Raw genomic sequence first — 11,917 nt, 5'->3', positions numbered from 1 at the left:
GGGGTTCAAGGCTCTCCAGACCTTGGGGCAGGGCACACAGAACTGCCTGTGTTGGTGAAAGGAGTTTTTGGGATACAAAGAGGATTTCAGCCTCCAAAGTTGTCAAGTTGGGTGTTCTCATCAACACTGATTTGTGCTTCTAAAGTAAAATACTGCTCAAGAAAATGAGCCAGCTTAACCTTGTTATACAGGGAAACCAGAAATTTTTCCAAAAGGTCCTGTCCTTTACCACTTAGCCTTGAGCTAACCTAGAGCATAACCTCTAGCAGTATCTGCTGCAGTTAATATTGTTGATAAGCTAGGCTGTGTTTCAACCCAGATTTCATATCTTAATTAAATGGAATTTGTTTCAGCAAACAGTGCTTGTCAAAATTTTTTGCCTTTGGACTATTACAAAGATGCTATTAGACATTTTGACAATTAGCAATCTGTGTCTCAGCATTACAATAGCTCCATGTAAAGACAGACTAATTTTTCCCAGACAAAAATTATAATTATAAATTAAATACACAGACATGTCCAGCTAATCAAATATAAACCCACAGAGCAGTAGTACAATATGATTGAGAACACTGGGAGCTCATCTAGTTCAGCCCTATTGCATTTAGGAGAAGCTCTGACACCAGAACGAACTGTGGAGGGACCAGTGCTAGGAATGGTGATAGCTGGTTGCACCAGGGGAAGTTTAGATTAGATGGTAGGGAAAATTTCTTAATGGAAAGGGTTGTCAAGCCCTGGAAGAGGTTGCCCAGGGCAGTGGTGGAGACACCATTCCTGGAGGGATTTAACAGACATTTAGATGTGGCACTTAAGGATATGGTTTAGTGGTGGCAGAGTGGGGGAATGGTTGGGCTTGATGTTCTATCTGCCCTGTTGGTGTTAGAAATTGCTATACCCCCCAGGGGGTTTTTGCCAGTGTGGTCCACATGTGAGGGAAGAAAGGGCAATGCCAAACCCTTTGCATGTGAATGCATCCCGTTCCTCCATTAAAAAATAGAAAACATGGAAAAATGAAGATATGAAAAATAAATTTAAAAAATCACAGTAAGAGTTTTAAGGCTTGAGAAAATACCTTGCTTTGAGAGAATAAAATATACTTAACAAATCATAAACAAGCCAATGTATCTAGTGGACTGAAATAATTTTACTGAGAGAAAATACTGAGTAATTTTGGCTGTGGGACAAGGCTGGCATCCTATGTGCTAATGGTAGGATGCCAGAGCCAGCCAGCTTCAAAGCTGAAGTTGTGTTTTACACAGACCTGACGTTGTGCTGTGCAAGCTTGGGAACAGGAAAAGTGCTGAGGGAGCAGGACTGGCTGGCACTTGCTGTCTGAGCCAGTGCAGGACATCTTCCTGGAGGAGCTCAGCTGTGCTTGACACAGTACGTGATGCTGTCTGCACTGGGGTTTGATGTGCTGAGGGGCTGGATAAAGACATCAAGCTGAAGCTGATCTATCTGGCAGGAAATGGACCATTTCAGAACAGTCACTAGGAAGAAAGGGGTGAGGAGAGGGTTGCCCAGAGAAGTTTTGGGTGCCCCATCAGGGCCAGGCTGGACAGGGCTTGGAGCAATCTTTTCTAGCGGAAGGTGTCCTTGCCCATGGCATGAGGTTGGAATGAGATGAGCTTTAACGTCCTTTCCAACCCAAATCATACTATGATTCTATGATAATAAGCCAGTAGTTAGGCTCTCTTTGTGGTCCATCAACTCGTGAGACATCAACATCTTCGACACTGTATTTTAAAGTAATTATGTTGGACTCAATGTGAAACTAAGAGTGAAACCCAATGCGACACTCCAAATACAGATAAATATAACACAGCAGCTCACATGGAACAGTCTGCAAAATAGGGCCGATGTCCCGCTGAGGAAAATTCATTGTTAGTGGTCAGAACAGCTTCGACAGATACAGGAGGTACTGGCCTGCAGGAGCAGCTGTGCCAAATAGGTTGAGGATTAAAAGTAGGAAATAGTACAGTTGTTCAAAAACCCCTACCACCCCAAATTCCTAGCCATGCCTTATTTAAAGAAAAAGAAAAGGGAGATGCCAGACTGGTTCTCCTGCCTGACCCAGCTCAGCTCAGGCTTTGCCAGCCCCCAAGCAAATCCTCGGCAGAAATGATGAACTTTCCTCCGCAGAAACTCCAGTTTGTGAAAGCCCATTAACATCGAGTTTACTGTAGCCTTAAATAAAACATTAAAAAATCTCCCTCTGCAATACTCCTTGCAGTAAAGAAAACTCCTCTCCAGGTAACTCCACGCCCTGCTCTTCCATGACTACAGGTGGTTGCAGTGCCAGCTGTGTTTATACTCTCTTCTAATTGAAGAGTAGCTGAAGAGCGCACAGCTCCAGGGCTGGGCATCCGATGGTGCAGGAGCGACGTGGTCATTGGGCCATACACGGCATTACCCATGTCCAACAGTGGGAGAAACCTGTGCTAACCTGAGAACTGGAGCTACACTTCTGGAAATGCCAGTGGTCTGACCTTTGCAAATTGGGATGGGCTGCTCGTTTGATTTAGTCCTTGTCTTGTTTACGAGGCACAGCTGGGTCTCTGCTCTCGCTGTGCTCACTGCCTTAATCTGATGGCTTTGGACAAGTGTCAAAGACACCATAGACTGCCAAGGGTTAGTGCTGAAGTGCTTAATCAAACAAGCCTCTGGGATGTGGGATTTGCTTGGTAGAAACACCACAGCAGAACTCTTTTTTTAAAAATTTTTTTCTTCTAAAGTTAGTATTGTGAACTGGAAATTTTTTTTTTCTTTTTCATGTGTTTTGTCTTCAGCTACAAGCATTTGGAAAATAAGACCCATAATCCCCATATTTCCTAAACTCAAGATAAGACATGCAAGAGCCTTTTGTGCCACTAAGATGAGTTTTCACCTTTTCTCATGAATTTCAGGAATAAGGGACAAATAAATTCACAAGGGAAAAAACCCCAAAGGTAGAGAGCTTCTTTAGTAGCCACGTCTGTGAGGACTGTAAGTCACCTGAGCATTGTGTGCCAAGGCACCGAGGGTCATTAACACTGCTACATCTTCCCCCTGGGCTGCATGGTGATCACCTTTTGCTGCCACAGAGCTGAGTTACGGGCATTAATTCAGCTGGTGCAGAGAGTCAATTGGGCCAAGAACTTAACAAGTTGCACTGGTCCTGCCCAAACCATCCTGCTCTGCCTGTACAGGCTGTAAATCTCACCCCAGTGTACTGGGAAGCCAGGCGGTTCAGAATTGAGGGTATTTTGGCCAATGCATTAAGCTGGGCTGCACAGCCAGCTCACATTGCATGGGATAAAAAAATAAATTAATAATGTCAGGTCTGTATTTTCAGCCCCTTCATCAGATGGCCCCAGCCCAAGCTCAGCTCAGCCCTCATCACTTGTGCATGACCCCCAGGTCAGCACCTTTGCATTTTCGGGGCATCCTGATTCCTAGCAGATGTGAACAGATGTAAGATTCCTGCCTGCCTGTCACTGTTCTCTGTTTTCAGGCTTATTAAAAAAATCTTTATAGACTTGCTATCTTATTCTTTTAGAAACAAGAGTTAAAAAACCAACCAAACTAACCCCCAGCCCTCTTGTTGGAGGCAGGTTAAAAAAGGGTGACACTTCAGGTTTGTTTTTCCTCCACTAGCAGAGAGGAGCAGTCCATTCCTGGGCTTGCACTGCTTGGCTGGGAATTTGTCTGGTCTTCAACACCACACACCATCACACCATCTCATGTGTGAAAGAAACACGAGTCTTCCTGGTCTCCAGATGGAGAGATTTCCCTGTGTTTTTTTTCAGTCTACTTCCAAAAGTCAACAAGGAAAGAAAAGAAAAGAAAAAAAAATCTCTTGCTGTGGAAGCAGTTGGCAGCAGCCAAGTGAGTGGGACACCACAGTGATGGGCAGGAGTTGTGCCCACATCATGTCTGAAGTGCCTTGTGCTGCAGATGCACAAAGGGTGAAATGTGTAAAATGTGGATTGTGCATGCTCCATCACTGGATGTGCTCAAGGCCAGGTTGGAAGGGGCTTGCAGCAACCTGGTCTAGTGGAAGGTGTCCATGCCCATGGTAGGTCTTGGAACGAGATGAACTTAAAGTCTCCTCCAACCCAAACCATTCTCTGATGATTAACTCTAGAAACAGCAGCTGCTGCTACCTGTTGTGGAAGCCCATGGCTGGCAGAGGAGATGCACTTGTGTAGGTTAGAGGTGAGGCTTGCCAGGAGGGTGAAATGAGCTCTAGTGAGCAAATAGCAGCACTGGAAGTGCCAATTGTAACACTGATCTCCGTTTCCCATAACTTCCCATAACTTGACCATACTATAGGGGCTTTTTTTTTTTTTTTTTTTTTTTTTTTTTGCTTTGTTTTGTTGGCCGATGAGAAAATATTCAAAGCAGTGAGCCAGATGATCAGTGCAGGTTTCAGATGGGAAGCAGAGTGGGAATTGTAATCCAATACAGAAAGCCACTGCCGCTGCTTGCCTTGCAGAATACACTTCATTAAGAAAAGCAGGATTTACCCCCAGGTTTTCTAAGAAAACAATTATCTGAGGATGAGGTGGTGAATCATAAGGGTACATGGCAGATGGGGAAATCTCTGGGTCCTAGGGGCTCAATGAAGGGTAACAGCTATACCTGTTACCCGAGAGATGGTCACAAAGCCCGGTACAGGGAGGGACAAAGGGGATCTTAGGGAAAAAAATACAAAGGCATTATGGCATGCCCACATCTTTTATGAATAGGTTATTGCACACATGTCTCCCCAGCCTCTGCTCCTGTGTTCCTGTTCATTTTGTTGACCTGCTGTAGGGTCACACAGGGAATTAGCCATTAATCTCCATACAGAATTGAGATCTTGACCTTTTTATCTGTTTTACACAGCACCCAGCACACTGCCAGGCACTCTGGCAATTAAGACCTAATCATGGTATAAATCAAGTAAGTAAGTACCTGTCAACAGGTCATCAGGACTGGTGTTCCTCTTGGGCAAAGCTGTGTTCATGGAGGTCAATCCAGCAAAATGGGCCAAGGCCTTCAACAGCCTCTCATGAAGGCTCTTTTGCAGGGGGGACTGACCCACACTGCCAGTTCCTATCTCCCACCCATCCTGCAGACAAGCCCACCAAAATACTTTGGTACTTTAGTTGATTTTTTTTAGTGGTATAAAAAAATTAAGTATTTAATGATAAGAATACATTAACTTTCACAGATTCCAAAGAAGGGACTTGTGAGTTTTGTTTCCAGTTTAAAAGTGGTTGGTTTCCGAACAGCACTTCCATTCAGAAAGTGAAAATATTGAGGGAATTATTTCTATCATACTGCTGTTTAACCCCAGTGATGAATGGCAAATGCATCTGATCTTTGCATTGGAGACTTATTTTTCCCATGATTCTAGTGTCAGAACACCCTGACATATGAGTGTATAGGATAATGAAAAGGTCATTAATTCCATTTAGATAAATTTCAATTAATCATCATGATTAATTAATAATTTATTAACTAGGAATTAAGTGTGAATTGGTGAAAAACCAAAATGATTGGGGAAGAAACTGCCCACAAGGAAATATAGTCTCTTTTTGACAGAGTTGAAAGGCAAATATCAGTTTAAACATTTTTTTGAGTGTATATAAAATTTCAGTGTCATAAAAAAAAATAAAATCAGAGTAACAAATGTGCAGCACTTTAATGTCAGATCTGACTGTCATTGGAACTGTTCACAAGTAGTGTGGACAATCTAAATTATACTTCATTTTCTAAGTATGATATATAACCATTAGGATAATTTAGAAAAACACATCACCAGAAATTGGGCAGGAAAGGGAACAAAGGGAACATCTTTGGAAGGTCCAAGTGGGATTTTTTCAAGTGAACGCTATTCCAATATTTTGCGACAAACAGGAAAAAGTGAGGTCTGTTACACATCTTTCACAGCCTATATATAAACCAGCCTCAAGAATATTTACCTGAACAGATATATACAGGGTTTTTTTTTTTAAATATTCTTAAAAAAGTAATATTTGCTTGATCTATGACACAATGAACGTCTCTACAGGGAAAACTTACCATAATAAAATACTCAAGAAGTCATAAAAGGTAACACGAAAGCAGTGTTTGGCCTTGGTAAAACACATCTAGGATGGCTGCAATGTATGGATACAGCTTTGTTCAAGAAAGGAGCTGTGCATATTTAAAGGTACTTACAAAGCTGGTCTTCTCCTTTCTTTGACATGGAATATGTTTCCTAATGGGATGAGTACAAAATCATGGACACCATGCATTGCTAAAGGAAGGCTATGCCCATCTGTTTCACATGTCTGTGTTGCAATGATGGAAGAGTCTCTTCTAACCCCTATGGCTCATAAGTGAAAGAAATGTAGGATTCAGCATATGGGTGTTGAAGGACAATTTCAAGGACTTCACGTTTAATGAATTCATAGGATTCAGCTCCCCTCCTTCGTCTGTCGGAACAGATTTTTATATTCTCTATAGAACTGAAATGGTTTAAAATACCTCAGGTCTACAGCCATGCTAAAATGCTGCTCTTCTGATAAACATTTAAAGCAAAGATTGTCAGTGTTATTCTGAATTCTTCTTGCTTAAAATCCCTCTGTGTCCATTGTGAAATGGGTGACTTAAAGTATCTGTGGAGGAAAATGATTACAACACTACTACCTATCACTGTATGTGTTCAAGGGCAGCTTTCTACAGACTCTGGGCAACAAGGTCCTCGGCAAACCACGCTGGGTCTTTCCGGAGGCCAATGGGTGGCTCCAGTGCTACTGATATTTACCTGCAGAGAGCTTTCACCCACCTCAAGACCCCATTTTTCAAGTGGTGGTTACAACTGCTCGGATGGCACCACTTCCCTGGCTCTGCTGTCACAGCTGCTTTTGCCTTCATTACTTCATGGTGATGGAAAAAGAAAGTTAGAACAAGGCAACTAGAAAAGTGTTTATATCTTCCAAGTGTGCAAATAAATGGCTGTATGTTTTTATGGGAACTTGACTGAAATTTCTCAATGCCAGCTGTTGCACTCTTGGATAATTCAGCTGCTTTTACATGAATGTCTTTGCTCATAACTAAAAGATAATTGACTATAAACAAGTGTACTATAAACAGAAAGGGGAAAAAAAAACACAAAGAAAAATTGTTTCCTGGTATTTCTGAAAAGAAATAGGCAAATTAAGGCTATGACTAGAAAATGAGTGAGTTTTCTATTAAAAATAACCTCTGTTATTTTAAGAAAAAACAAGTGATTTCAGTGCTCCTAAATATTTAATGAGAGTAACCAATGATTTCTAGAAGTGTTGCTGTCTTCTATGGGAATAACCATAACTAATTCTCTGCCTCCAAATAGTAGATTTTGCATACTGTGCCCAAACTGACCATACTCAGGAGCTGTTGAAAGACTAATGCCACCTTCTCAATAAAATTGTTTACATAAACTCTGACCCCCCGTCAGTATTTTCTGGCTTCTATCCAGGCCTGGATGGGTAATGGCCTGGATATTTCATGGCAAATTTCTCAAATACAATCACACAAATATGCACTGGAAGAGGGGGGACTCATCCCATTGCCTTCAGTAGGACCAAGAGCAAAATGAAGCGCAGAAGCAAGCGAGCTGACAGTTACTATTTCTGTGATGCCTCCTTGTGAAATCACATCTGCGAATCCTCCCAAAGCCATCCTGCAGAGAAAACTGATCAGTTTTCATTAAATCACTCTCCTAGGTTTCTCTGGGTTGAAAACTGTTCTGATGTTTAGTTCCCCTCATCTTCCAAAGGTGAATATTCATTGCAGTCCTCGCTGCTGCAGTCTCCCTGTGCTGGGGTGGGGTAGTCAGTGCAGCCAACAGACAAGGGATACAGGGAAGAAAACTGATGCTTGGACATAACATAAAAGCTCCTCAGTATGGAAAGTCAAAATCTGTTTTGTTCTACAGAATCACTAGGTTTCGTGGCTTATATGATATCTCAGTGGAGGTATTATTCGCTTCCCAGCATTTTTCTCATAACCACAAATCATACCCACAAATGAAAAATATCCCTTCAAAACCACTTCCTATTAGCAGAGCATACCTTATATTATAAAACTTGCAAGTAGACCAGTGTTGTACCATGAAGCCTATACAGGGATTTTTTGTCTTTTTCTTTTTGTTTTCCCAGTGTAAAAATGTACAATGCTACTGCTCATTTGCTGCAGTGTAAAGGTCCAACTGGTCCTTGCCTGCTGAAGGCTCCACTGCTACTACACTTTCATACCTCCCCAACCCAGACCACTGTGTTACCCCTCCTTACACCTGAAACCTCACAGCGTAATGTATTTTGCCTCCCATTTATAACAAACAATGAATCTTTAGCTGGTGTAATGAGATACTGTCCAAATAATCCACTGTCTTTCATAATTCTGTTGTAGCTGCTCCAGGGCCAGTCTTTGGATGTGATAGGGTCCTTTAAATTCTTCAGTACATTCATCCTCCCTGTTGATAGCTCTACAAAAAGCACATCTGTTTGCAAATGTGAAGTAGCATATATATAGTACTGATTGCCTTCAGTGAAAGAGGGTTGAAATGTCAGATCAGATACACGTATGTTTGTTTTCAAGTCATAAATCAACTTGATTTCCCCTCGGACAGTTAGAGCCTGGACTCTGATCCTGCCGCTGCCTTCATCCGCACTGACCAGGTACTGTCCGTCGGGTGACACGTGGGGTGTGCCCGACACATCACCGTTGGGGCCGATGACGGCGTCGGTGACACTGTCGATGACAAGCTGCAGCGACGTGGACACCGAGCGGTTCCTCCTGCACTGCACGAAGTAGTAGCCACCCAGGTGTGTGTACGCCATGGCCTGTGGCACGCAGCTGTGGGCTTTGAGGTTGATGGTCTTGATGTGAGTCACAGTTTCCAGGTCAATCTTGTGAACCGCATGTTTTGACTGGTTAAAAATGAAGCCAAACCTGAAACAGAAAACAAGACACTGAAGTCACCTCTGCAGACATGGTCACATGCTTGAGCAAGGTCAGCAGAACTGGAAAACTTTTATTCTGTTGGTTTTGGAAGCATATGCAATAATGCTGTCTCTTTTTTAAGAAATGTCTTGTTTTAGTGCTTCTAAAACACCCTAGAATGAGGGATATATTTCAGTTCAAATTAGCAACCTGATCCTGGAAATTCGACTATGTGCTTAGCTGTTTGAATCTTTAAAAGCTGAAATCTTTTATTGGGAAGACCAGTTTACTATAGAAATGATATCAAGGTTTGGGTGTTCAGTAGGCTAACACTGACCAGGTTTGTATTTAATATGTCTGAGATTACAGTAATGAAATTCAATATATAGTCAAGCCTTCAATCTCAAAATAGAAAAGCATTCAAAATAAAGCATATTGCTGCCAGGTTGGAGCCAGAGAGTACCTCTATATAATAAATATGGCTGTGTACAATATAATGTATAACCACTGAATGAAGACCATGTCTAACCTCATCTCTTAACTGACAGCACCAGAGGGAAGCTGTGGTGTGTGTTTGGTACCCGTGGTGCCTGGGAACCACTGCAGGAGATGGCAAGGCTGAAGTGCAGACCAGACTCTCAAACACCATTCTGCCAGCCCAGGGAAGGTGTAAAACATTTCTTGAGGAACATAACCAGGGCGCCCTGAAGATAAGGGGTCTTTATTTTCTGTCTCAAGACAGGGCAAAAGACAGTGAGCAGAGAATAAATGTTCTGTAAAAGATATATGCTGCAGCACATCTGACCTTTGCTGAAGACAAGAAGAGGTCAAGAATAGCGGAGAAAGGTTTCTGCTTAATTTGAGAGGGAGCCCTTAGAAACAGCCTGTTTGTGTTCCCCTGGATTCACAGGTCACTGACACTGACTTACAAAAACTAATTTTACATCGAGTATTTTTTCATCCGTTCAATGTAGACAGAAGGAAATTAAGTGAGTGCTTAGTGTTGTATCTCTTCTGCGAAAGATGTAAAATTGCCTTGTGAAATGTGGAGGACAACATGCTTGTGTGCAGATAATACATATTTTGCTTGAAACACTAGGTTTATTTCTTTATTCTTAATCCATCTGTCAATGAGACACTCAGCAATGATTTAACTTCTAAAGAATGAGCCACTGTAGTATGTGATCCCATGAAAATCACTGGGCTAAGCTTTTCATTTCCCCATTATACTCACATCCATTAGAGACTTCACAAAGTATCTGCAGTACACTGTGTGTGTGGAAATCAGATATGACACTTGTATTTCTCCTGGATGAATGCATTTTAAGTACACTTTAAAAAGTGCCTTCCCTTACAGCTTTTTTTTTCCCCAAGACTTCCTTAATAATTGGCCAAATGCCTGAAGAAGTTAAGAAATGGTTTTTTATCATAAACTTTCATTTAAAGAAGTGGGTCAGGATATATTTTATGTGCCCACAGTTGCAGAAGAGGCTCATTCCTCGCATGAAATCTATGATCTGAAATCTCAAAGCAAACCTTGCACTTAAGAGAGTTTTTAATAGACAACAGTCTACCCTTGGAACTAATAAAAATGGATGCATTTCTAGATATCCATCTGAAATAAGAGGTAGCTGAAATACATATGCAGGAATATTTGCATACAAATATTACTTGGCTCATGGAAGAAATTACTTAAATGTTCACCTTCCTGGGAAATGCTGGTACTGCCATTTATTGTTTCTGAGTGGAGAATTTAGAACATCATCTCAATGAATCTCATTAGCCTGCAAGAAATTATTTTTCTGTGCTGAGGGTGAGAGAGAACAGACAACGATCTGGCCCTGAACAAATCCAATAGCAAATAAAGCACAGCATTTGCAGCTTTGCACATGGAAAACTATAGACAATAATCTATATTTATTATTTCAGCCAACTAATCACACTGCAGCAAAAGGACAATTAAATAAACAAAAAAGTGTAACTGTTCCACCTTCCTGTCTTTGAATCCAATTCTCACCTTCTCAGCCCAGGCTTTAACATTCAGCAGAGTCATCTACCTCCTGGCACTACTATTAGTCACAATGAAATTGTGAAAGAAAACTGGAAATATGAAGCAGAGAGAAATTACAAATGACAGCCATGAGGCATGCATTATTATTTTGTGTTTCAGCAGGCAAAGTTATTTATTTTGGAACAGATTCAACATATAATCATTTAAGTGTAACCCCTCTCTCTTGGTGTTTCCTGCAGGAAACCCAAGATGACTGTAAGGAGTTACATTATGTTTTTTGAGTGTTTAACTTAGTTAAACTATATAGAGGACAGAAGATGGTTAAACAGTTGTTATAACATGGACAGAATAGTATAAATTGCTGTGTAGTTATCATCAATTTTGATAATGTTAATGGGAGGCTTCCTCTGCCTGCTGGGAAGCAGCCAGTATTACTCCAGGTTATTAGTATGTTAGTTACACAACCTCATTAACCACTACATCACATTAACATTTAAAACTGATGGTTCATGGAGGTTTGTTTTTGTTTTTGTTTTTGTTTTTTTTTTAATGTGCAGTGCATACAATTTTTCTGCTCCAACCATACATCCCACGCAGAGATCCAATACTTGAACAAGTTGCAAACATGGGGAAGAAGCACATCTTGTGCTTCAGGCAGAGTATATTTTTACCACTTCAAGCAATATATCCTTGACATGGGTTTCTGCCCAGATCCATAATGGTTTTCTGGCAAGGAAGGTGATTTTTGGGCCATCAAATTCCTGGCACAAAGAAGCCAGGGCAGTGTGCCATATGCTGCAAGGAGGGAAGGCTGACCAAGGTGAGATGTGAATGCTCGTGTATGGTCTAAGGGAAGTCCAGGATTGTTTCTTGCTCTTTTATTGATTAGCTGAATAACTACTGGCAATTTCCTCAACCATTTCTCCATTTCATCATTTCATGTGTGAACATGGGGATAAACATAGTTAA

At 41.4% G+C, this 11,917-nt stretch overlaps 1 protein-coding gene across 8 annotated transcripts in view; it reads right to left on the bottom strand.

The window, feature by feature from the left end:
- Positions 1-5,652: 5,652 nt before the first annotated feature.
- The window catches only part of FSTL4 (follistatin like 4), a 217,575-nt gene continuing 211,310 nt past the window's right edge, over positions 5,653-11,917 (bottom strand). For 7 of the 8 annotated variants that reach the window (XM_069028746.1, XM_069028748.1, XM_069028747.1 and 4 more), the window contains one exon: positions 5,653-8,946. In XM_069028746.1, the coding sequence (XP_068884847.1) occupies positions 8,244-8,946 (703 nt within the window). In that variant the 3' untranslated portion in view covers positions 5,653-8,243. The remainder of the gene's footprint in view (positions 8,947-11,917) is intronic. The other variant, XM_069028753.1, reaches the window with a different exon arrangement.

This window comes from Aphelocoma coerulescens, chromosome 13 (genome assembly GCF_041296385.1).
Source record: "Aphelocoma coerulescens isolate FSJ_1873_10779 chromosome 13, UR_Acoe_1.0, whole genome shotgun sequence".
In the NCBI taxonomy this organism is placed as follows: domain Eukaryota; kingdom Metazoa; phylum Chordata; class Aves; order Passeriformes; family Corvidae; genus Aphelocoma; species Aphelocoma coerulescens.
This window is presented reverse-complemented; position numbering and strand designations above follow the sequence as displayed.